Source organism: Chiloscyllium plagiosum, chromosome 7 (assembly GCF_004010195.1).
Source record: "Chiloscyllium plagiosum isolate BGI_BamShark_2017 chromosome 7, ASM401019v2, whole genome shotgun sequence".
In the NCBI taxonomy this organism is placed as follows: domain Eukaryota; kingdom Metazoa; phylum Chordata; class Chondrichthyes; order Orectolobiformes; family Hemiscylliidae; genus Chiloscyllium; species Chiloscyllium plagiosum.
The window spans coordinates 46,107,204-46,134,406 of NC_057716.1; the positions used below are offsets into that span (position 1 = coordinate 46,107,204).

A 27,203-nucleotide genomic window follows, 5' to 3' on the forward strand; every position below is an offset into this window, starting at 1 on the left:
TCCCCCCCGCTCGCCCCTCCCCCCCCGCTCGCCCCTCCCCTCGCTTCTCTCCCCTCGCTTCTCCCCTCCACAACTCTTCTGACTCTTTGGTGGGAGAATTTGCTCAGCTGAACAGCCAGCCAGCCTCCGATATTGCCAACAGCACAGAGTGAATTTGTGACTTTGTAACCTTGCTATATTGGGTGGGACAGTCTTCAGGCAAATAACTTTGAAACAAAACTCCTGTGATGTGCTTCAGGACATTTTATGATGCTGCAGGCACAATATACATAATTGACCAGAAACTGAACTGGACTAGCCATATAAGTACAGTAGCTACAAAAGCAGGTGAGGGGCTAGAAATCCTGTAGCAAGTGACTCACCTTCTGACACCCCAAAGCCTGTCCACTATCTACAACGCACAAGTCAAGAGTGCATTGGAATACTCCTCACTTGCCTGGATGAGTGCAGCTACACAACACTCAAGAAACTTGACACTACCCAGGACAAAGCAGTCAACTTGATTGGTACCACATCTGCAAATGTCTATTTCCTCCAACACTGAGGCACAGTAACAGCAATGTGAACTACCCACAAAATGCACTGCAGAGATTCACCAAAGCAACTTCCAAAACCACAACCACTTCCATCTTGAAGGATAGGGGTAGAAGATACATGGGAATATCATCACTTGCAAGTTCCTCTCCAAGCCACTTATCATCCTGATTTGGAATTATACTAATACTCCCTTGGTGTGGTTGAAACAAAATCCTGGAATTCTTTCCCCAACAACATTTGGGTCTGCTTACAGAACATGGACCTCAACAGTTCAAAAAGCCAGCTCACCATCACCTTCTCAAGGGCAATTAGGGACAAGCAATAAATGCTGGCTGGTTGGCAGTGCCCAAAATTCATGAGTGATTAAAAATAATAAATGTAAGTTATTTTTGAATGGTTCATCTCTGGACTTCTCAAAGCCTCACCTAATTTGTCATAAATATAAAGGGATATTCTCCACTTATTTAGATGAATGCATCTGCAGTAGCACTCAAAAAGCTCTTTAAAAATCAAGACCAATTAGCCCATCCACTACATTAAGCATTGACTTCACTCACTATCACCATACCTTAGCTGCTAAGTAATCTATTGACAGGTTGCAATTTGCCAAGGCTCCACCTCAATCTTTGACCTCCACATTCTAGAAGAGCAAGAGCAACATGTGCATGGGAACACCGTCACCTTCAAGCTTTTCACCAAATTGTGCATCCCAACTTGATATCAATGTATATCATCGTTCCTCCATGGGCTTTCAGTCAAAATGCTGAACTTGCTACCTACAACACTCAGTACTTCTACCATATGAATTGCGGCTGTACAGGACATTGGTTAGATCACTGTTGGAATATTGCGTGCAATTCTGGTCTCCTTCCTATCGGAAAGATGTTGTGAAACTTGAAAGGGTTCAGAAAAGATTTACAAGGATGTTGCCAGGGTTCAGGATTTGAGCTATAGGGAGAGGCTAAACAGGCTGGGGCTGTTTTCTCTGGAGCGTCAGAGGCTGAGGGGTGACCTTATAGAGGTTTACAAAATTATGAAGGGCATGGATAGGGTAAATAGACAAAGTCTTTTCCCTGGGGTTGAGAAGTCCATAACTAGAGGGCATAGGTTTAGGGTGAGAGGGGAAAGATATAAAAGAGACCTAAGGGGCAACTTCTTCACACAGAGGGTGGTACCTGTATGGAATGAGCTGCCAGAGGAAGTGGTGGAGACTACTACAATTGCAACATTTAAAAGGCATTTGGATGGGTATATCAATAGGAAGGGTTTGGAGGATATGGGCCGGGTGCTGGCAGGTGGGACTAGATTGGGTTGGGATATCTGGTCGGCGTGAATGGGTTGGACCGAAGGGTCTGTTTCCATGCTGTACATATCTATGACTCCAATCAATTTATCATGGGCAGTTAGGTATGTGCAACAATGCAGGCTTTTATAACAATGCCCATATCCCCCAAATTAATATAACAATGAAATCTAAATGGCAGTCGCCAAGTTAGTCATCTTGAGTCAGTCCATGCCCCGTGACCTTTTAAAAATAATATTCTACAACAGGATTTGAATTTCCTTTTGCAGCTTGAAAGATAAGTGTAGAAATGTGGTATTTGTTGTCTGTAAAATTAATCTGATTTTGTTTGATGTAATCAATATTAATGGTGAACATACATGTCATGAAAAATTCAAAGCTAAAGCTGGGTAAACAAAAAATGCTTTTATTCCAATGATGGTTAATTCAAAAAGAACCGAAATGAGAAAATAGTCAATCAATCTAAATTTTATGCATAAATTTTATTAGGTCTGGAGCTTAACTCCGAATCCTTTGATCTGCAATCAGTTGAGTGCTTTGTGGATTTACACTGTAGCCTGAAGGTACATTATACAAGAAAACTGCAGACCTTTGCTATTGACAGTGATTGCTATGGAGATTAGTCAGTCATAGCTACAACCTGACAGCTCTGCATGTGTTTTCTTATTGATGCGGATAGTGCCTTGTACTGGCATGCATACTGTGCACATATTTTTCCTTAAATCTAAACTCTATCTTTCTGATGGGCAGCATAATGTTCAGATTTAAACACCAATGACTGAAATGTTAGAAATATACATGTATTGATATGTATATATACTATACATACACACATACATTTTTTAAAAATGCTTTAATTTTAAGATATTTGCTGAACAGCAATGATGACATTTAAAACCATAAAGTATATGTACAGAGACTGGATTTATCTGAGTTATGGGTTCATTATATGTTTATGGCTATGCATTATACTGTAATCACCTACAGTGTGAATAGTATTGTGTTCTAAATTATAAAACAAAATACATTAGGGTGCCTTACATTATTTTTAACCATAGTAAATTCAAAACTTTAAGATTTTTAGTGAATACTTGATGTATTGCAAATCATTATCCAAAAGACATTTTTATTAATCTGCTTTTTGGCTTACATTAAGCACTTTTGGTTTTCATGAAAATATTAATTTAGCATACAAGAGAAGCATGTCATTAGTTGAATTATGAGTCAGATATGATATAGGTTTTTAGTTTTAAATCTGGATCCAATTAATTCTCTACAACTGTAGAACAGCTGGTGGCATTTAGACTCTAAACAGTGCTTATTCTCCTGTGTGTGCATCATTAGAATTAGGTATAGTAATCATCCATCGCTGCAAGTAGTTGGCAGGTGAGCCTCAGATGAAGAAATCTAGGCTATAAATAAAAGGTTTTCAGTATTTTGTACATATACTGATGATACTCAGTTTAAAGATCATTTTCTTATCAAAGTAAGCTTCCTTTAACTTAAAAAAATCAAATAATCTTTTCCCATAATCATGCACCGACATCCTGTTGAGAAGGTGGATAGTCCTAGTTTCTGACTTATCTACGATTTACTGTTAATGACCTAGTGGATTGCCACACGTGTATCTAGTCCACTAGGGAAAAAATGGGAACAGACTAAATGTTTCCTAATTTAATCAGGTAGCTTCAAGTGACAAGCAACTATTCTATTTAGTAAGTGCGCTTTACTGCTCAGGTTACAATACTATTGAGGCAACCTTTCTGAAATCTCTTCTGCTAAAGTAGCAAAATGTGCTGTGTTGTATCATATTAAGCACAGGAAATCTACTTTGTCGTCCAATTTTCCCATACTTAACATAGGATGACAAAAGATGATATGTACTGTCAGATTTACTGTACTATTTCACTTTTCACAATCAATTTGGAAGGATAATATTGATCATGAGTTGTCGACTTAGGTCATAGAAATTATATTGCACTAACACAGCAGTATTCAAAACTAAGAAATGTTAGGACAGAACTTTTAAATGCGGAATTTAAGTATGATGTGGAGGTGCCGATGTTGGACTGGGATGGACAAAATCAGAAGTCCTACGTCGACACCAGGTTATTGTCCAACAGATGTTGGAGCAAATTACTGCAGATGCTGGAATCTGTTCAGCTGATGAAGGAGCAGCGCTCCGAAAGTTTGTGATTTCAAATAAACCTGTTGAACTATAACCTGACGTTGTCTGACTTCTGAAGTTGAAGTATGGTGGCAAACATGTTTGATGGTGCAATATCTGCCATGATCCATGCTGCTTGTATCTATGCAAGTGAGATCTTTGGGACAGCTAACTCAGCAAATTGCATGGTGAGCAAACCATAAATTCTTATTGTTAGCAAGATCTTCTGGGTTTGAAGGGTCTGGCACAATATGTAAAGTCAAAAGTCACATGACACCTGAGGAATGAGCAGGGGCTCCCAAAGCTCAAAAAAATAAACCTGTTGAACTATAACCCAGTGTTGTGATTTTTGACTTTATCCACCCAGTCCATTACCGGCACCTCCACATCATAATACGTGAAGGTCAAAAGGACATAATTTCAGACATTGCAAGTCAGGAACTATCCCTGAGACTGTGTGATTGCTATAAAAATAAAAGAGAGCCAGATGATTGGCCCCCAGCTTCACCAAATATGCCTTACAGACTTTGCTGAATGTGGTCATAGAAAGGGTGGATATCCTCTTTCCGTTAAGTAAAATCAAGAAGCTATCACATCAAACCCATCCAGGCAGAGCACAGATAACTACACAAGTCAGTTCTATTAGATCCCGCAAAAAAAGGAAGGCAGAAAAATTGTCAGTGATTTCTGCAGTCCACAAAGGCAAGTGGCTCATGTTCTCTCTGCTACCTCACATTCACAGGATCAACAATTGGTCTAACTTTTTCATGGTGGATATAAAGTGGAGCTGGAAAAAGCACAGCAAGTCAAGTAGCATCAGAGGAGAAGGGGAAAAGCACAGCAGGTCAGCAGTATGCCCAATGGCTAACAGAAATACACTGAGACCTGCATCATATTGCTTTATCTATGGATGCTCAGAAGGCACCCACATAGAGGGGGTGATAGACCCCCAACACTACTGTTTCAGGACACTCCAAAGGTACCCTTCCACTGCACCTCCTTTTGCCCATGACCCCAATGCCTCCAGCAGTTCAAACCTCCAGATCAAAATCTTGTTGGGGAGAGACAGCAGAATCTGTGATTCTTCTCCAGGTTTCAAGAGGAGAAGATTTGTCCTGTATCCTCCTCAAGAGAATGCTGTAAAAATTTGAGGATATGAGATGGCAGTGGCAAATTCACACAATGCAATGGAGAAAAAAATGCTGAAATAACAGGCCATTGGTATTTAGGTACTGTCACAGAAGATACTCACCTTGTTATGTCTAACAGTGAAGGCTCAGCACTCTGAAGCATTGAAAGTAGTGGAGAAACATTCAGAAGAAGCATTTTTAGAATGAGTAATACCTTAGTAGGCCTCATGAGGGAATGCAGTCCCTGATGTGACTCCTTGTGACTTTGGCTTATGCCCGAAACATCGATTCTCCTGTTCCCTGGATGCTGCCTGACCTGCTGCACTTTTCCAGCAACACATTTTCAGCTCTGATCTCCAGCATCTGCAGACCTCACTTTCTCCACTTTGTCACAAGAGCCATTTTAGTACATAGATCCAGGAGTGTGATGAAATGTGAGTGCTCACTTTATTACAACTGTTTTATTACTAATACCAGGGTAGGACAAGATTTATACAGGCATTTTAGCTTACAAAGAGGTTAGGACATCAGTTTTACATGTGAAAGAAGAACTGAACTTTTTATTGCATATGTTAATGTATAATAAAACAAGTAAACACATTACCAATATGGACTAATGTACACCAAGCAGAGGGCTGTCAGTCAACTGCGCAAATGAAATTAGACTTTACAAATATGAAGTGTCCACCCAGCTCAGACATGCTGTAAGTGGGTGGCTAGGAAGTTCTGCCTGGACTCATCAGAACATTGCCCAGTTTTCCACCCCTTGTTGCTGCTACTTGCATTTCTAATTCTCAGGATCTTATTTTTACCTTCCTCTTCAGAGATTTCTCTTTCCCCTGCATCTCCTGTACATCCAGCCCATCCCATTCCTTTGTCAACTCAGATAGTAGTGTGATGTGCCCTCTACATTAAAGCAGGATACCCTGTTTGGGCTGTACTGCAAGGAAACTCCAAGCCATCTAGGAATAGGGACCTCATCTTCAGGAAATATGTGGTCTGTTCAACAATGACCCTGTTGGAAGCATGGCCAACTTTGCTGTGCAGCAGCCTGAGGATTTCTTAGAGCTTTTGTAAGCTAGCTTTGGGGGGTGGGTGGGGGGTACCCTTCCCACTCACCAACCAGCTTGTATCTATTTAGGGCCTTGCAAAGAGACTAATACATGAGTGCTCCACTATATATTAGCTGTGGCAGCTCTCTATGTAGACTTGGAAAATATGCTGTTATGATCACAAATGGGTTGAAATTTATGGGAAAAAACAAACACTGCTGGTTAGAGAGAGGATACTGTCAAAGCTTTATTGGCACAATCAATTGCAGCCTGCTACTGCAAAAAGCTAGCAACAGATGGGCAGTCTTCATCTTTGTATCTTGACTGGCCTCACCTTGGGAGAAGAAAAGTGGGCTCTGGTGCCCATTGCATTGATGATCTCTTGGATGCAATTACAATTAGAAGATTGCAAAATGCCACAGAGATCTCCAGTTACTCCTCGAAACAACCTGCATCCCTAACAAAAATTATAGGGCAGCGGTGTCCTTGAGAGCTACTGCAGTGGAATTGCCACTGAATCCTTATGAACACCGTACCTCATCCAGCAGCTGTATTAAGTGTAACATAATGGCCTGGGACATCCTTGGTTATCTTCTACACTGGATGTCAGTTATTTGCAGCAAGTTGCATTGAAATCTGCAAATATGGTTCTGTGCCAGAGTGATCTCCTTTCTTACTAGATCAGATCCTGCTGCTGCTCCCTCTGGGTGCAGTGTGGCTGCCAATGGTGGCTGTTGTTTATGTTGAGAGAAAGTGAGGGCTGCAGATGCTGGAGATCAGAGCTGAAAATATGTTGCTGGAAAAGCGCAGCAGGTCAGGCAGCATCCAAGGAACAGGAGAATCAACGTTTCGGGCTTGATTCCTGAAGAAGGGCTTATGCCCAAAACGTTGATTCTCCTGTTCCTTGGATGCTGCCTGACCTGCTGCGCTTTTCCAGCAACACATTTTCAGCTGTAGTTTATGTTGGCCTGGAGTAGATATTCCTTTTGTCTTTTGTGCCTGTTTCTTCAGATTAGGAACAATGGTGGAAACACAGTTGTATTGCATTTGGTCATTCTTTCCTAAAATGTAGCAAATTGGTGAGAAGTGTAAGAGATTGCATAAGTATTATTAAAAGCAATCCTGAGTGTAAGCACCCATCTGAAGCTGAATGGTATTTCTAGAGAGGGTAGTATGTAGGTCGCTCAAGGAATGGAGTAACATACTGACATAGTTCAAAATGATTTATCCTTCCCTCATGTAAGATAGCCCGATAAAGTGTCCATGTTGCTGTTTAGGCAGTTGCAAGGTAACTTCAACTTTTCAGGAGGAGCTGTTTTATACATTTGAGAGTTGTGTAATTAATAGAAAGCAAATACAGAAGAATCAATATATTTCTGAAAGAAAAATTGAACAAGAATAAGAGGCACAGGTTTAAAATAGTGCACAAAAAAATGTATGTGAGAAAAAAAATTTTCAACAGTGAGTGCTGTGCCTGGAAATGTAGTGGGGGTAGGCTCAACTGAGGCATTCGAGAACATTGGATGATTAGTTGGATAGAAATTGTGTGCATGGGTTTGGGGAGAAAACAGAAGATTGACACGAGGTAATGATGCCCGTTTGAAGAGTTGCTGCAGGCCTCCTTCTGTACTACAACAATTCTTTACTTCTTTGACCATGCTTGCTGTTGTTCTTGCCGGTTCAGGAAGTGGAAAATCACAGTTAGTCCTAAATAAATGCTAAAATACTTTGGTTGTGTGTCTATTTTTATATTTATGTTTTGGGTACAATAAAAATGTTAATTAGATTATTTCTCCAGCATAAAGTAAAAGTTGCCATGGTTGTACGTAATGCCACAAATAAGCCATTTCTACATTGTTTTAAGTTATTGTAACTATGTTAAATTTTGTAAAACAAAGTAAAAGTGCAAAATCATAGGTTTTTAAATTAGAAAACTCTATTTACAATCCCTGGTTACAATTAATGTTGCAAAAGTACAGGACAGTGTAAACTACTGTTGGTTTTAATATACATGATTCTTTCTTACATTTCTACACAACTAAGTCTCTGTTTTGTTTTTCATCAGATGTAGAAAAGGATGAGAATTCTATAGACAGCCCGCTACCCAGCAGCCCCCAAACCCAAGTCATCCAACACAGTTCCATCAGCACCTCAAATGGTATAAGTTCAACAGCAATGGCAGAGGCTGTTGCTACCTCGGTTCTCACCCAGATGGCAGACCAGAGTTCAGAGATAAACCTACCTGTCCAGTCTCATGTTACCATTGCTCCTTCGTCTCAGTCTCAACCTTCAGCAAGTTGATTGGATAATACCTGCATTACATAAATCAACAGATATTGTCTCAACGGTGACTGTAAAATGGAAATTTGAGCACGGGGAGGACAGATCTCCAAAAACAACTTCTATACTCCAAGTTTAGTGCTTTTATTAGTTGTATTTCAGATGTGGCTACAGCAGTGTAAACAAAGTGAACACTTAACTTCAGCCTTGAAAACAGATATTTTAGTCATTGTTCTTTGATCCACAATGCATTTTCTATTTTCTACACTCGAGTAACATTTAAGTATCTTTTTCTGTCTGTCTTTATGGCTGTGCAGTAGGGGACAAAATTTTTTTGTGAACAGTGTAATTACATTTTAAGGTCACTCTCCTGAGACTGTGAAGAAAAGATCAAACTTTATTGATAGGAAAGCTCAACGTGGACTATCTTGACCAGTAATCCTGTTCATCTGGTCATGAACTGCTCTCCAGAGGTCCAAGATAAACCAAGCCTCTAAACCATGACACGCGAACATAACATTGGAAAAGTAATGTTTCCAGTGCTTCTTTTCAAATAAATGTTTTTAATTTAAAAATGATAACAAAAATGTTAAATAATTCAATAAAAGTTATTCTCCATCTAAACGACAAATTAATAAATTCTTGGACCCTGAGCTGGCCGTGAGGGGGCCTTTGTTTTCAGATATAGGAAGCATTTATTTCTTTGCCTTTTCTAATTTGCACATTGTGAAGGGAATGAAAGATTGAAAGAATGTTTGATTGTTAGTAATTTTGTTTAATTGGACTTCTGTTTTGTCATTTTTAATAAGATGTAGTCAATCTGTTTAGTTTTTTTTTAATCTTCAGTCTGAAAAGCTCAGCAACTTTGTTGGGTATCATGATGAATGATGCATATACCAGTGGTCTATTGTTTAGACCAACAGTTCTGTGAATGTTGCCTTTAAATATCACACTGACCTTTGGTGAAATCTTATTTAAATGATTGTGTATACAGATAATGAATATTGATGATTAACATTCCATGTGCCGTTTGATTGTATATTACCTTTCTTCTCCTCAAAACTTCTGTGAAATGATTCATTTTACTAAATGTGCCATCAACACTTGGTCAAACTCAGATAATTTGAAATTGGAGAAGTAGAAAACAACTACTAGAATATTATGCATTGACATTGACAACATCAGTATAAAAAATTGGAAGATAGATATATTTGGACAACAGAATATCAGTAGTTCAAAGATGTCTTCACATGTAAATAAGACTATAGATACACACACATTGAGCTGCCACAAAGGAGTTGCTTTTAGCAAAATTAACAGGACATGGAATATAATTTCTCCAGTACAGTTTCCAGGTCTTCTAGTTTATAATTGTGTAATTTGTCAAATTAGAATGTAGGAACTGATACAGGATGCTTCTTGTGACTTTTGGAGAAACTTCTCAACATATAGTGGTAGATTAATAACTCGTTACACTACTCAACAATCAATTTCATAATCCTTGTTTTACAGACTGTATCTGTAGACAAAAAAAATGTATCTTTATCTTCTTGATTACAAGCTTCCATTTCTACAGAGGTAGCTTGAGGTGTAATCTTCCTCTTTGTGCAATTTGCATGAATAAGTTCTCTGAGAGAATAAATAATTTATCTAAGAAGAACATGTCAATAAACAGTTTTTAAGTGCGTAAAAGGACAACATTTTTATTTCAAAATGTGAGCTGTATTTTAAGTGGAGTTATTGTGTGTACTTTCTCTTAATACTAGTGCTGCCATCTGGCAAAATCTACTTGTATAGCAGAATTTACCTTTCCATGCTCTCAAATTCAAGCTTTATTGTCTTGTTGGACTACAAGTTAATGATGCAGCACTTAAAGTGACATTGATTCACTTCTTGGCTTTCTCAAAGCTTTCCTGAAGAAGGGCTTATGCCCGAAACGTCGATTCTCCTGTTCCTTGGATGCTGCCTGACCTGCTGCGCTTTTCCAGCAACACATTTTCAGCTTTCTCAAAGCTTAACTTGAATTTGATTCCAAAATAAAAAAGTCCCATTTTGAAAACTTCTGAATTAATTCATTTTTCCCTTTTTATTACATAGGCTACCCATAATCGTGATAATAAATTTAATTTAAATCAGCCATAAGAGAATGTTGGTTGAAAAGTAACTCTTTGCCATTTAAATCATTTGAAATACTAAATCAGTAACATAAGCATAATAATGTAAATCGAGTAAATTTAAATGATTTGAATGTTTAATCCTATTAAACTATATTATTTTCATTGGCTTCAATAGATTTCATTTTTCATAAAGTTATAATTATCTGACCTAACTACTCAATATGGTGAATATAGCAAATCACTGAATTTTCAAAAGTTTGTGATTGGAAATTTAAATAATATTTTTTAAGTTAAATGGTTCTTTAAACTGAAACCAAACGAATCAAAAGTGATGACAGATAGTATTGCAGCTATGTGTGATGGCACAGGACTGCAGGTGTGATATGCTGTTACATCTCCAGTCAGAAGTAGCTGCAAGAAACAGGAGCAGAGAAATAAAAGAATAGGGCGGAAGTAAAACTCCCAGAGTACTTCAGTGAATTTAATTATATTTTTAAGCAGGTGGGCTGAAAAGAAATGTAATTTAGTGTTCTTTGAAGTATTTTCACCCCATTACATTGCTTTGTTCTCTGCTTTCATGTTTCCAGTTGTTTTATGTTCTCTACAGCTGTTAACATATACAACTATGTCAGCCTTCACCAACATGTTTTCCATTATCCTATTGAGCTTGGATCTACACTTGCTATCAAATTATAGTCAGAGTATCTCCAGAAATAGCTTGCCATTTTTCCCCTTTCTCAATATCTCTCCACCCTGGAGGCTCCCTGCCTCCATTCCTGATGAAGGGCTTTTGCCTGAAATGTCGATTTTCCTGCTCCTCGGATGCTGCTTGACCTACTGTGCTTTTTCAGCACCACTCTAATCTAAACTCTGGTTTCCAGCATCTGCAGTCCTCACTTTTGCCTCATCTACATGGTTGTCTATTGGTTTCATCATCCCAGATTTAAAGCTACCTTCCATATCGATGCTGACAATGGCCAGTTCAACCTCCACATTACCTCCCTCAATCTATCCAACATTTGTGTCATATCAGATGAGATGTCCAATACCTAATCTTGAATGAGTTGCAGTTATTTCAAGCTAAGTATTGGTGAAATTGAAGTTGCCAGCTCCAACCATACAATAAACGTCATACCAATGCTTTCCTTATCTCCAGTTGAACAAGCTATTCGCAACGTGGTATCTTATTCAATTACAAGCTGAGTTTGCATCATCAAGTAATTCCAGTACTGTAACATCACTCTTAGGCTGAGACAGGGAACTATGTGCTGCTGAAAATCTCTCACAAGCTTTTATCACCCACACAGAATTTGTTCAGCTTAATGTTGATTTTAGTTGATGACCCTTCCATGAAGTGCTTTTAGTCATTTTTATTGTTACACATGCTGTATTAATGTAAATAATTGGTTTTCTCATCTCCAGTATTGATTGTTTTAGGAGGCTCATGACTTCTACTTTGCAGAAACTTGATACTAATATCACTTGTTGCTCACTGAGCTGCAAGGTCCAAAAAAAAAACCTGATACCTCTTAATTAAAATGTTCGACCTAATTTTTAATTCCTTTTAAAGTCCTCATTGAAGTTCACATGCCTTATCCTTTTACTTTTAGATAGGGTGTACTGATGTAAAGTTCTAAATTGAAGTAAGGCCAATTTTGACAATATTAGCCAAGAACTGTAAAAGCCAATTGGAAGAGGCTTTTCTCAGGTAAATGGAAAGTGGGAAGCATTCAAAAATGAGATAACAAAAGCCCAGAGGCAATATGTTCCTATTAGTGTGAAGAGCAAAGCAGTAGGTGTAGGGAGTGCTGGATGACTAGAGAAATTGAAGCTCTGTTCTACAAAAAGGAGGAAGCATGTGTCAGGTATTCACAGCTGGGATCGAGTGAATCCCTAGTGGAATAGAAGGGCAGGTGGGCAAAAAGGGATAATAAGCTAGCTTTGGCACCTTGAGTTAAGGAGAATCCAAAGAGGTTCTACAAATAGGTTAAGGACACAGTAACTAGGGCCACTTAAAGGTCAACAAGTTTGTGTAGAGATGAGAGATACTAAATGAGCATTTTATATCAGTATTTACTGTGGAGAAGGATAGAAAGCTAGAGTAGTTGGAGAAACCGTAATACCTTCGAGGAGAAAGTGAGGTCTGCAGACGCTGGAGATCAAAGCTGAAACTTTATTGCTGGAACAGCACAGCAGGTCAGGCAGCATCTAGGGAACAGAAGATTCGACGTTTCGGGCACATGCCCTTCTTCAGGAATGAGCAGAGAGTGTTCAGCAGGAGAAGATAAAAGGTAGGGAGGAGGGACTTGGAGGAGGGGCTCTCTGCTCAGTCCTGAAGAAGGGCATGTGCCCGAAACGTCGAATCTTCTGTTCCCTAGATGCTGCCTGACCTGCTGTGCTGTCAAGAGGACTTGTGAAAGAAATACTCAGCTCCTTTCTACACAAGATAGAGAATGTTTTCAAGCTGACTGCCCATTTACTTTTACAATGCTTCAATCTTGAAAAATGAACTGAGCTTTGAGTCTACCTGGAGTGTGGACAGCCAGGGCTAGTGTTCGTGGGATATGGTCAGGGCCCAATTTCTGCAGCTCAGGTCTCTAGAACAGTGGTTTGCAAGCTTCAGTATCAAGGCACCCAGGTCCATAACTAAAGTGGATTTCCCTTCTCTTGCATGCAGAGACAAATGGCACCAGATACTACATCGAAGAGAGCTTTCTGAAGGAGATTGAAAGCATAGAGGCACACATTCTGTAAGCCCACTACTCACCTTGTCATGGCACAGTAGTGTGCTGCTCAACACCAGTGGAAAACTACTGCTCCGGAATGCCTATAGCACTAGCGTGATGGGACTCTGGGGTCATAGGCAATACTAGGGCCTGTCATTCAAATCTTGCCCCTAGTGGTGGGAATGAGTATTGCCTTGTACAAAATCTTCACATCAAAATCATTTACAACCACTTCAGTCAGGTGTCCTGCACTGGGACTTAGAGCAGAAGATGGTGACAGCAAGGTAGGGTGGCTAGAGAAATTGAATGTAATCTGTTTGGAAAAAAACAAAGATTTCCATAATCCAACATAATCCAGAGGCTTTGTTACATATACATACTGTAAACAGTTTCTGGTTTACCCTCAAGTTCCGTTTCTGTTTATATTGACTCAATGCCAATTAAGTAAATAATCTCTGCTTCATGATCTTTGGGGCATCCATACGTTCAAAGTAGGTTTTATTTCTCAAATGTTTTTTTAATGAATGAGATGTGGCAGAGGTTCTTAATGATATCCCACAAGCAACATTGTGACCAATACCCAGGCAGTGTATTTTAAGAGGAGAAAGTGAGGTCTGCAGACTCTGGAGATCAAAGCTGAAACTTTATTCTTCTTCTTGACCTCTCCGCCTCCATCCTACTTCGACCTATCACCCTCACCTTGACCTCTTTCCACCTATCACATTTCCAACGCCCCTCCTCCAAGTCCCTCCTCCCTACCTTTTATCTTCTCCTGCTGAACACTCTCTGCTCATTCCTGAAGAAGGGCATGTGCCCGAAACGTCGAATCTTCTGTTCCCTAGATGCTGCCTGACCTGCTGTGCTGTTCCAGCAATAAAGTTTCAGCAAACCGTAATACCTTGTAAAGTGTCCGTATGACACAGGAGGTAGTGTTGAATGTCTTAAAATGCGCAAAGGTGGATAAATCCTTGGGTCTGAACAGGTATTTCCCAGAACTTTGTTGGAAGCTAGGAAAGTGATTGCTGGGCCCCTTGCTGAGATGCTTGTATCATTGATAAACATGGGTGTGGTTTTGGAAGACTGGAAGGTGGCTAATGTGCCGTTTATTAAGAACTATGATAAGAAAAATCCAGGGAACTATAGACAGCTGAGCTTAATATCAGTATTGATAAGTTATTGGAGGGGATTCTGAGGGACAAGAATTACATGATTAGGGATGGTTAAAATGGCTTTTGCATGGGAAATAGTGCTTTATTAATTTGAGTGCTTTGAAGAAGTGACAAAGAAGATTGAATGCAGAGTGGTGGATGTTTTTTATATGGACTTCAAAGTGTTCAGCAAAGTTCTGCGTGGTAGACTGGTATGCAATGTTAGATCACTGGGAATCCAGGGAGAACTAGCCATTTGGATACAAAATTGGCTTGAAGGTAGGAGACAGAGGGTGGTGGTGGAAGATTGCTTCTTGGACTGAAGAGGCCTGTGAACAATGGTGTGCCACAAGCATTGGTGCTGGGTCCACTGCTTTTTTATCATTTGTATAAATGATTTGGATTTGAATATAGAAGGAATGGTTAGTATGTTTATAGATAACCCTAAAATTGGTGTAGTGGACAGTGAAGAAGGTTATCTCAGAGTACAATGGGACCTTGATCTGATGAGCTGAGCAGTGGCAAATGAAGTTTAATTTAGATTAAAATGTGAGGTATTGCATTTCAATAAGGCAAATCATGGCAGGGCGTATACACTTAATGATAGGGTCCTGTGATGTGTAACTGAATAAAGAGACCTTGGAATGCAGGTTTATAGTTCCTTTAAAGAGTTGCAGGTCGACAGGGTGGTGAAGGAGGAGTTTGGTATACTTGCCTTTATTGGTCAGTGTACTGAGTATATGAGTTGGATGTTAATGTTGTTGCTATACAAGACATTGGTTTGGCCACTTTTCAATTCTGGTCTCCCTATTATGGGAAAGATGTTAAACTTGAAAGGATTCAGAAAAGTTTTACTAAAACGGTGCTGGGATTGGAAGGTTTGAGCTTTAGAGAGAGACTTGAATAGAATATTTTCCCTGGAGCGTTGGAGGCTGAGGGGTGATCTGAAAGGTTTATAAAATGTAGGTACATGGATATAAAATAGCCGAGGTCTTTTTCCCAGGGTAGGGGAGTCCAAAATTAGAGGGCGTAGGTTTAGGGTGATAGGAGAAAGATTTAGGTGTATGGACTGAGCTGCCAGAGGAAGTGGTGAAGGCTAATATAATTACAACATTTAAAAGACATCTAGTTGGCTATATCAATAGGAAGCATTTAAAGGGATATGGGTCAAATGCTAGCAAATAGGATGAGATTAATTTAGGATATCTAGTCAGCATGGATGAATTGGACTGAATAATTGTTTCTGTGTTATACAATGGTGTCTCTCTATACCATCCTCTTAATAAACCATGCATTTCTACCCTGCCTCTCGTAGAAATGCCATGAGGCAAAATAAATGGTTGAAAACAGCAATGAGAATTAGGTGAGGTTATGGACACTTATGATCCTAGATGTTGGTATCACTAATCAAATTGATTCCTGCAATAAAACATGGCTTGATATATTTATTTTTGTTTCAGTTAATATGGTGGTCATTCACTGAAATATAGTCACACAAGGCTACAAACTTCTTTAACTGCAGGCGTAATTTTATTAGACAAAAAGATTAAAATAAATTAATGGAAAGCTATTAAATATAAATAAGTTTAGAAGAATTCTTCAAACACAGCAAAATAAACAATGAAACTTATTTTCTAACACACTTGCAGAAGTCTCTATTTTACATCTTACATTTCTAATCTCTAGAGATTACATCTGTATATCTAAACTTTAAATTTGAATTAACTGATATTCCCTAGTTTCTGTTCTATGAACTGTGGAGTTTTCTTACATAAATGCTCATAAAGATAGAGCTTAAATTTTCTCAGCTTCTAATAACTTAGATTTCTAATCAAACAATCTAAAATTTGTGCCAATCTTAAATCCCCAATTTTATTAAGATCTTGAGAGCAGTAATTTATTTTTGGAAAAAATTCCAAAAACCCAGTTATTTGCTGAAAGAGAAAGTAACAAGTTTAGAATCCCTACAGTGTGGAAGCAGGTCATATGGCCCATCAAGTCTCCACTGACCCTCCAAAAAGCATTCAACCCCCATCTCTGTGACTCTGCATTTCTATGGCTACCCCACCTAGCCTGTGTATCCTGGACAGTATAAACAATTTATCATGGTCATTTCACCTAACCTGCACATTTCTGGACTGGAAGGAAACCAGGGGACCCAGAGGAAACTCATGCAGACACGGAGAATTTGCAAAATCCACACAGTCACCTGATGATGGAATTGAACCAGGGTCCCTGGTGCGTGAGGCAGCAATGTTTGCCACTGGGCTACCATGGTGCCCTGTTGTTCACAGCAAACTGCCCAGTCTTCAGGACAACATCAAACACAACACAACACCACACAACCCTGCCACAGCAACCTCTGCAAGTCATGCTAGATCATCAACATGGATACTACCATCACACACGGGAACACCACCCATCACTCGTGACTTGGCCAATGTTGTCTACCTCATATGCTGCAGGCAAGGATGCCCTGAGGCATGATATATCGATGAGACCATGCAGATGCTACGACAATAGAAGAATGGACATTGCACAAGTCACCAGACCAGAATGTTCCCTCCCATTTGTGGAACACCTCAATCAAGGACATTCAGCTTCCAATCTTCAGTTAAGTGTCCTCCAAGGCTGCTTTTGAGATACACAGCAACACAGAATCACTGAACAGAAACAGCTAACCAAGTTCTATACCCCTGGAGACAGCCTCAACCGTGATCTTGGGTTCATGTTGTGCTACATGTAAACCGCACCACACTTCTGTATCTGTAAAATCTTCATTACTGTCCTTTTTTGATGCCATCACCTTGATAACTTGTTAATTATTTTATGAAGTTATGGAATACTTGTTACTTTGGCATGTGGCTCTTATATCCATCATGTTATTCCAGTCATTTGGTTTGTCTCCAGCATCATCATATTTTAAATTTTGTTTGTAATTAGTATGTTTGCAAAATAATGGCTCCTGCATTTGCTATCTCCGCTCAAACTTCTTTCAGTATTAAAGGTGATGTTCCTATTTGTTTACCATTAACCTTTTTAATGATGTCCTTTTGATTAATCATCTACAATAGCACACGTCGTAATCCTTCTTGGGTTGCACAGTTAATTTAACTTTCTCCTCTGTAAAATTAACACAAAATGCCAAATATGTATCTTCACTGTTCCCTTATTCTCAAGCATAAATCAATCTCTTCATATTTGAGTAGCTTTCAGAAACTAATTGGGAAAAATCATTTTCAAGTCCATCTCACCAAATTCCATGAGCGGCAATTATCAACAGTGCCCAGAATAATCCAGGCATAGGCATCAGATTGCAGTTTGCCACCGAGAACTGCCTTGGCTTGAAAAATCCATCTTCTGGTTTGCCATCTTAGAACCATTCAATCCCAAAGGGTACTTTCCTCCGAAGAGCAGGATAATCACTGGTGGCCATTAGGAAGTGTATTTCTGCCAAATGAGACCAGTTCTGCTAAATATGCGCTTGTAGTAATGGATTCTAGAGCCAACTGTTTTCACTTAAAATAAGTTGCCTGAAAGTCGTGTTGTTAATTACTGGTAATTTAATTGCTCGTTCTGGGCATTACCTATGGAAGTCCTCTTTTTGCACAATATCCTTACCTTGGTCTTGTGTTATTCAAGCTCCATGAAAGGCCAATTACTCCCCACTTCCACCAATGAAATGCTTGCAAGAATAATTCAGTCTCTGGCAGTTTACGAGCTGCTTATGCATGACACCTAGGCATCAAAATGTGTGCCTGAAATTAAAGCCATCTCTTTTGCAGCTACCATCCATAATATTTGAGAAGCATTTTGTTCTTCTGTGAAGCTGTTTATTGCCAGCTATGCTCCTTCTATTGACAACTCAACTCCCAGTAATTTGAAAATCCATGCTTAGTCTATGGTCACCTTAATCCTTGTCTTTTGATTATTCCTAATCTTGTGGCAAGTCACAATGGAAGACTTCAAATCACCAATCTGAAGTGTTCCTCTTATTATTGCAAATCCTTGAGTCAGTGGTGTTAGAAATGAGGACTGGTAGTTGTGCTGTATGGGCTGCTGTGCTCTCAGTTGGCATTAAAGAAGAAGTATTGGATCAGGGCCTTGCTACAGTGCGGAAAGGTTGGCTGTGTCTGCAGAAGTGACTCCAGAACTTAGTTGATATTGCTGTTTAAACTTGCGATAAGGTAATTGGAATTTCACAATTGGGATGCTCAGTCACAAAGCTGTGACCCTGACATGTTAATTGCACCTGCAGATGTGGTTGCTATTACAGGAATTCCAGCAGCTGTCCTGCCTCTTCTTGTGATGCACAGTTGACAGGAGAGTAGATGCAAAAGTGACCATTCCCACTTCCAATCCAAGCTGGGAATATACAATAACATGGATGGAGCCCTGGTGTAGATGGATCTCACCCCAAATTTATCACTAGTTTGCTAAGTCATCATCAAAGCCCAGAAATTTCAGAATTCTGACGTTTTTCCATCTTCTTAATGAACCAAACCCAAATACATTAATTTGAAAAGTTCATTGTAATATAGGGCTCTAAATCATTGCATGTAGTTTATGGCACACCAGTAAATGAATGCCTGTTTATTTTCTGGACTGAATTATGTGCCACATTAGTAGAATGCCCTTCTTTTTAATTTGGAGGTGAGAAGTAAGGCTGTCACATGCAAGACCTTGCAGCATGGAATACGTTGCATTAATTTCTGTTTACAATGAATTATAAATATATGATACTACTCTTACTGTGCACTGCTTTATCACAGGAAAGATTCTGATCAAATATAGAACCTGATTTTGAGCCAAGGTCCTATGACATCACTAGTTTTTAATTTTGTTTCTTCATAACTTTGTAACGCTAAAATAATAACACAATAATCCCTGAATAATAACTAAAATTAATGGTTTGTAAAAACTCTCATTCCAGCATCTTTTTATGTTGCTTGATGTGTAGTTCATCAAAAGTGACAAGAAACTGATGATAAAGTGTATCTGTGCATGAAAGTACTGCAGTAAAATTGTCACAAAGGCCAAAAATTGACAATAAAATGTTGATGTATCAAAAATCTATCACGAGTCCATTGATATAATTTAACTTATGGAAAAATGACAAATGAGATGATAGTAAAAATCTTCTACTGAATATTTTATTTCCTTTGCACTTGCATGCTAAATTTCTTTCTCATTACCTAAAGGTATTGACTTCTTCCTGAGTTGAGTCCATTGTTGACCATTATTATGCATCAGCTTTGAGAGTATCAGAACATTGTTGAATTTTGAGTGGGGTAATGGAATAGTATTTTCGAAATAATTGAGTTTGTTCATACAGCCATATGTACTCACAGGGTTTATTAGATAGTGACTTGGGGCACTGAAACTAATTGATATACTCCTGTCACCTTTCACCTGGGAACAACTAACTTGTTGGAGATTCAGAATATATTTGTGACCTTCATGGTCTATGTATCTCATTAGCTTCCTCATTAAATACATGTGCACTCGGGAGCTAAATATTTTCTATGTACTTCACTCCCAGAAACTTTGCATTTAAAGACATAATGTTCTGCATTTAGAAAGATGGATGTGGCTGCATGGGGAACTAAATTCCACTAAATCAAGGCTTGTAACTGTTTCATAAAATCACTAGAAATAATTAGAAGACATAGATGAAAATCAACAACAAATAATGGAAACGTTGATAAAACCTATGAAGAATCAAACTTATAGGAAACAACATCTGATTATTAATAAGAGAAAGGTGATGAAGTCATACTAACAGCAGAAAAAAGAGAAACTTTAAAAATTGTCATAAAAAACATTTGACCTTTTTAACAAAAATATTAAATCATACATGAAAAGAAGGAAGGATTGATATAGTATTCTTGCACCAATTATTCTGATAATTAATAATTATTAAAATACATTATTTTCTAGTAAAAATAAATGTAAGGGTCCAGATTTTGCAGGAACTCATCACTCACCTCAAAAGGTCTAACGTTAGTTGTGACCTTTCCTTTCCTTGTTTGTTAAATGCAGTCTTGGTGCAAAAGTAAATGAAATAGGGACATTTAACTGTTTGGGAGGCAAAAATGTTGCCTTCCTAATGCCTGAATGAAAGTTGGGAAATGTACTGATTGTAGATTAAAGACAAATTATTATTCCTGACAACAAGTGGCAGAAACCATTTGTTAAAAATATATTTTTACTGAAAAAATAGAGTTTTTAATATTACAACAAATACAAAACAATACAATTAAAAACAGTAGAAAAAAGAAGACAAGAAAGAAAACAGTGAAAAAACCCAACCCATCCTCATGTACAAATATATAAATATATATAGAAAAATATATAATAAAAATCCCAACTAACTATTTAACTAAATAAATAATAACCAACAAACTAATAAATAGTAATAACTCAACTCAGTTAAACAAGACACTCATACGTTCACAGTTCCTCCTCCTTGGATATTGGATTCGTAAAACACAATTGTTACGGTTATATAAAAGCCTTTATTAATGTGGCAGGTGAATCTATGTCCAGATATTACAAAAAGGGCTGCCGTGTCTTATAAAAATTCTCAGTTTTGTGGTGTACCATACTTGTGAGAAAATCCAAGGGAATATGCTCCATAACAGTCTTCCGCCAACCCGACAGGCCTCGGGGAGTTTTCAGAAACCCAAACTAGCAAGATATTCTTTCTTGCACCAGAAGTGAGGATATTGAAAAGTTTTTTCTTATGGGCATCTGCAGGAAACACACTGGGCGGGCCCAGAAGAAGAGCGATCGGGTCCTTCTTCACCCTTACACCCAAAATCCACTCCATTGCACCTGCCACAGTGCTCCAGTATGTAAGAAGCCTACCACACGACCAGAGACAATGGGTAAGAGTGCCCATACCAACCTTGAACTTGGGACATGCTGAAGATACCCCAGTTTTAAATTTTGACAAATGGTCCCAGCCAAGTGGACCATGTGGAGAATCTTCAACTGTAAAGCATGGGTCCGATTGCAAATTGACAACTTTCTTGCATTTTCCCAAATATCTTCCCATGTCTCTGAGGAGAGTTCAACACCTATCTCTCTCTCCCACACCCTGCAGAGTCGATCGAACTCAACTGAGGGGGCACGCCCCAGTTGATGATATAAAGTGCTGACAGAATATGTACTCTGAGCACTGAACACCCTCTTCTCTATGTCGGATTTGTAGGGATCAATAAAAAGTGTAGTCTTTTTTTGAATAAAATCTCTAACTTGAAAAAATCAAAAGAGGTCACTGTTAGATAGCTCATATTTCTGCACTGATTAATCGAAGGACATCATTGTGTCTCCTCAAATAAATCACCCATGCAAGACATATCCCTAGCTGCCCAGCATTTGAATCCTGAATCTATCATTCCCAGTTGAAAACCCGGCATATTCACTATAGGGTATGTTTTACCAATATTGCCTTCCCTCTGCCGAATTGCCCTCCTTGCTTTAACAGTATTAATAACTATTGGGTTATCGCAATATTCCCTAACTGTCTTCATTTTGTCCAGAAACAGCAAGCTAGTAAGGGAGCACCTTGCCTGGGAGGCTTCAATATCAACCATATTGAAAGAGGGTCCCCACAGGCCCAATCAGTCACATAGGATCAAAGCTGAAAATGTGTTGCTGGAAAAGCGCAGCAGGTCAGGCAGCATCCAGGGAACAGGAGATCGATGTTTCGGGCACGAGCCCTTTTTCAGAAAGGGTCCTGAAGAAGGGCTTATGCCCAAAATGTCGATTCTCCTGTTCCCTGGATGCTGCCTGACCTGCAGCGCTTTTCCAGCAACACATTTTCAGCTCTGATCTCCAGCATCTGCAGAGCTCACTTTCTCCACGTAGGATAAAAGCCAGCTTAGTTTGTAGCTTTTAATGTCCAGAAGGTCCACTCCCCCAGTCTGTGAGGCAGTTGCAGTTGCAGTTTGCCTAATTTAATGAAGGGCTACTTACGATGCCAATGTTGGCTTATTGAAAATTAGGGGGAGCATCCGTATAGGGTATAGCAAACGGAGGAGAATATATTTTTTTAAATAAACCCCCACACTACCGCCTAACTGCGGTAGTGCTTAATTTTTTTCCCCCAGCACCCATGTTGTGTGTATGCAGGTGTGAGACACAGTGAAAGACACAAGGCGCACAAATCTTTATTCAGTTTCCACCACCAGGAAGAAAGGAAACACCCGAGTGGCCAGTGACAAGCAGTGCCCTTCACATCAAAGGGCAATGCTGTGTGATCAAACAGTGAAGGGGAGGGCAGGGATTAAATCAAAATAGAGTTGGAGGGGGAAATAATGCACTCCACTCCCTGCGGCACCCACCTCTCCCTGAACAACTCCAGGGTGTTGGTGGAGACCGCGTGCTCCTTTTCCAAGGACACCCGGGCCCTAATGTAACCGCGGAAGAGGGGCAGGCAGTCGGCCCTAACGACCCCCTCCATGGCCCGCTGCCTGGACCTTTTTATGGCCAGTTTGGCCAGGCCCAGGAGCAGATCCACGAGGATGTCTTTAGACCTGCCCTCCCTCCTCCGTACCGGGTGCCCGAAGATCAGGAGCGTGGGACTGAAGTGCAACCAAAAGCAGAGGAGGAGGTTTTTAAGAAAATCAAAAAGTGAGTGCAAACACCCACACCCAATATACACGTGGTCCACGGACTCCACAGCGCCACAGAACAAGCAGTCGGGCTGGGAGTCCATGAACCACCACAATCTGCGGTTGCAGGGGACTGCTGCGTGCAGCACCCTCCACCCCAGATCCCCGAGAGAAAGGGGGAGGACTCCCGCGTAGAGAACCCTCCACTGGGGATCCCCAGCGCCCGGTGGCAAATGGGCACGCCAAGGCATGTCCGGGCAGTGGATGAGGGAGAAGAGGTGGACGATGTGCAGCAGCATCGATACAGGGCCTGCCTTTTTATGTCCTTAAAAGGGACAAAATTAAAATTCCGGAGGCGGCTCAGATTGTGGGGCACAGACTCCCGCGGGAAGTACGGGACCTTGCGCCTTGCGTCCGGGCTGGGGTGAGCGCGGACAGGATCCCACCGCACACCTGAGCATCCTCCAACTGGTGCACTACGTCGAGTCCGAGCACCGCTGTTTTAAGGCATCAGATGGCAGTGGCCACGTACCGGATGTCTACGCCTGCCCTGCTCGCTATGTCCTGCAGCAGCGTCCAGCCCAGGCCCCCGGCACCCAGCATGTCCCCGACCCTGGTCATACTTGTCGCCATGGCCCTCCCCTCCGACAGCCACTCGAACCCATGAGTACGGAGGTGCGGATTCCTGAGCAACAGCTCCCTGATGACAGCCGACGGAGGAGAATATTCATCTTAATAAGCATTATCCAATGCAACCACGAAACTGGAAGCACCTCCCATCTTTGAAGGTCTTGGTGATTTTGTCAAATAATTGAACAAAATTAGCTTTGAACAATCGATCCAGAACTGGAGTAATGAAAATGCCGAAACGAAGTCTTATGTAAATTTGACCCCACTTCTGGAGCTGATATATTGGGATCCCTATGAATGACCTCCATCAATGGTTCAATCACCAACATAAAAAGCAATGGTGAAGGGGGACCATCCTGCCGGCTGCCCCTAAAAATGTTAAAAGTGCTTGATCGTACCCACTGGTGATGACTGCAGCGAGAGGGTCACTGTAGAGAACCTTTACCCATCTTATAAAAACTTCGTCCAAACCAAACTTGCACAGAGTATAAAAAAGGTACGGCCACTCAACTCAGTCAAATGCCTTCTCTGCATCCAGAGAAATCACCAATCCCTGTATTGACTGTTGTTGACATACTTGAATTACATTAAGCAGCTCCTAATGTTATTGGAGGATCTGCGGCCCTTTATGAAGCCCGTCTGATCCTCTTTAAAAATAGAAGGTAACACAGTCTCTAGCCTTAACACAAGAGTCTTAGAGAGGATTTTAAAGTCCACATTCAAGAGTGAAATGGGCCAGTATGAAGCGCAGTTTCAAATACTCCCCATCATCCAAGTGTGTCTCCTGTTACAAAGCAATATCCACCTTCTCCTTTCTAAGATTCAAAAGTACCTTCTTCCTCTTAATTGGTGAGTGACTCCCCTTGATATTCCAGCACAGTTCATTTTTAAGAATAAGTGAAATATTGGCCTCTCTCAGAGACGGCGGGAGATAATCATGGTTGTATGAGTCATTAAACATGTTAAGCATTGGGCCTGCCAGTATGTTTACAATTGACTTATAGAATTCGCTGAGAAGTCAGTCAGGACCAGATGCAATTCCACTCTGAAGCTGCTTCACAACCTCCTGCACCACTTGGGGCATTGAAAAAGGAGGTTTTTTTGAGGTCACGCTCGGGAGCTTCAGATCCTTAAAAAAGATTCCATTTTGGCACACCCCCTCCTCACAATCCTCAGATTGGTATAATTCAGAGTAAAATCTCTAAAATGCCACATTAATCATTTTGGAGTCACATGTTAGGTTCCCAGACCCTTCCCTAATTGCCATAATGGCTTGAGGGGCACTCCTTTTCCTGGCGAGATATGCCAAGTATTTGCCTGGCCTGTCACCATGCTCATATAACCTTTGCTTTGCAAATGTAAGATCCTTCTTTACTGTCTGTGTGAGTACAGAATTCAATGCAGACCGCAGCGCCATAATCCTCTGTAGCTTGGCCAACGAGAGCCTGTCAAAGTAAGCCTCTTCGGCTGCCTTCAACCATGCTTCAAGAAGACAGTGCTGCTAGCCCTTCTGCTGCTTCCTACTGGCAGAGTAAAAAATAACTAACCCCCGGCATAGGCTTTGGCAGTTTCCCAAAGGATGGACGGGCTACTAACTGAGCCTGAGTTAATGTCTAGGAATGCCCTAGACATTAGAGAAATACTCCACAAACTTATTATCCCTGAGGATAAAGGAATCCATTCGGCAGTGCCTCAAACCCACCGTAACGTTCTTAACCTTAACCAACAGGTATAGTGAGCATGATCAGAGATGGGAATATTACCAATTGTACAAGATGCCACCAAGTCCAGGATTGCCACAGGGGTCAGAAAAACATCAATCCTGGTGTGACATCTGCGTGGATTGGGAAAAAACATAAAATCCCTGCCCTATATGGTGGAGATGCCTCCAGACATCCACCAACCCTACCTCCACACAGATCTACCAAATGTTGAGTTTGTACAGAGGGTTTCGGGGAGCCCTTGGGCAACCTGTCTACCATGGGATCCATGAGACAGTTAAAATTTCCCCCTATTATGATATGCCGGGACTCAAGACTGATCAGTTTAGAAAACGTATCTACCAAAAATTTGAGGAGATGAGCTGGAGGGCAATAAACATTTAAAATACCATATTCTTCCTCTTTTATCAGGGCTTTAAGAATTACAAACCTCCTGTGTGTGTCTTTAACACACTCTAGTAACTTAAATGGGAGATTCCTTCTAACCAATGTAGCCGCTCCCCTACCTCTGGTATTAAATGATAAGAAGTAAACCCGATCAAAGCCATTCTGCTGTGGGTTCAAATACTCCCCATCATCCAAGTGTGTCACCTGTAACAAAGCAATATTCACCTTCTTCTTTCTAAGACTCAAAAGTACCTTCTTCCTCTTAATTGGTGAGTGACTCCTCTTGATATTCCAGATACACCACTTAATCAAGTCATTAGCCACAATCTTCTGCAGTAACATTTAAATTCCAGAGAGGAGGAACTCAAACCACAAATTGCTGAGCCTTAGTGTCATATGATCCATCAAACATGGACTAAACTACATAAACTAAAACCACTATATTTAACAAATCTACAAAATTATCAAAGATTAAAAACAAAAACCAAAAAACAAACCAACATATAAAGAGCCAATGGTGCTGAATAGGGGAACTCAGCCCCTGCCCAAAGGGGGCAACTACCCATCCCAAACTGCCCATAAGTAGGTATCTAGCCATTCCAACCATTTTCCCTTCTCCTAGCTAGAGCCACATCACAAACACAAGCAGGAAAGAAAGTAAATACACCATGGAACAACAATATGAATAAAGAAAAATGTTTTTTTTTTAAGAATAAAAGGGTAAATACTCCACCCATCCTTTGGTATAACTTAACTTAGAAATTGAAAGTACACATCTCAAATGCCACCAAACATACTTTAAACCAAATTATTAACAATAAAAAAAGAAAAGAAAGCTCCAACCAGACTTCCTCTGATTTAAAAAAAACACATACCCAAACAACACCACTATTTGTATATACCAAATTGTTCAGATTAGGTTAATTTGTTCACAAAGTCTCTTGCCTTCTCCGACATGTCAAAGAGATGTATGGATCCACCTAAGGTAATCCGAAACACTGCCAGAAACCTCAGAGAGTACTGAATCCCAAGCTCCCTCAGTCTTCTCTTGACCCCATCATAGGATTTTTGTTCCTGGATCACCGCCACTGAGAAGGCCTGGAAGAACATGATCTTAGAACCCTCGTAAATTAGGGCCTTCGAATCCTTCCGCTGGATTCTGGAAGCTTCCACAATTCTCTCCTTATCTCTGTAGTGATGAGACCGCACCAGGAGAGGATGAGGATGTTAACCCAGACCTGAATCCATGCTGTGACCCAGTGAGCCCTCTTTATCTTCAAGCCTCTTGTGCCAGCCTCCAAGTTAAGGAATTTCGGCAACTAGTACTCAATAAATTCCACCGGCCACTCACCTTCCTTACCCTCAGGCAGACCAACAATCTGAA

General features: G+C 40.2%; 1 protein-coding gene across 3 annotated transcripts in view; it reads left to right on the top strand.

Moving 5' to 3' along the window:
• The window catches only part of atf2 (activating transcription factor 2), a 153,056-nt gene extending 142,895 nt beyond the window's left edge, over window positions 1–10,161 (top strand). For all 3 annotated transcript variants that reach the window (XM_043693568.1, XM_043693570.1, XM_043693569.1), the window contains exon 12: window positions 8,255–10,161. In XM_043693568.1, the coding sequence (XP_043549503.1) occupies window positions 8,255–8,490 (236 nt within the window). In that variant the 3' untranslated portion in view covers window positions 8,491–10,161. The remainder of the gene's footprint in view (window positions 1–8,254) is intronic.
• Window positions 10,162–27,203: the final 17,042 nt, after the last annotated feature.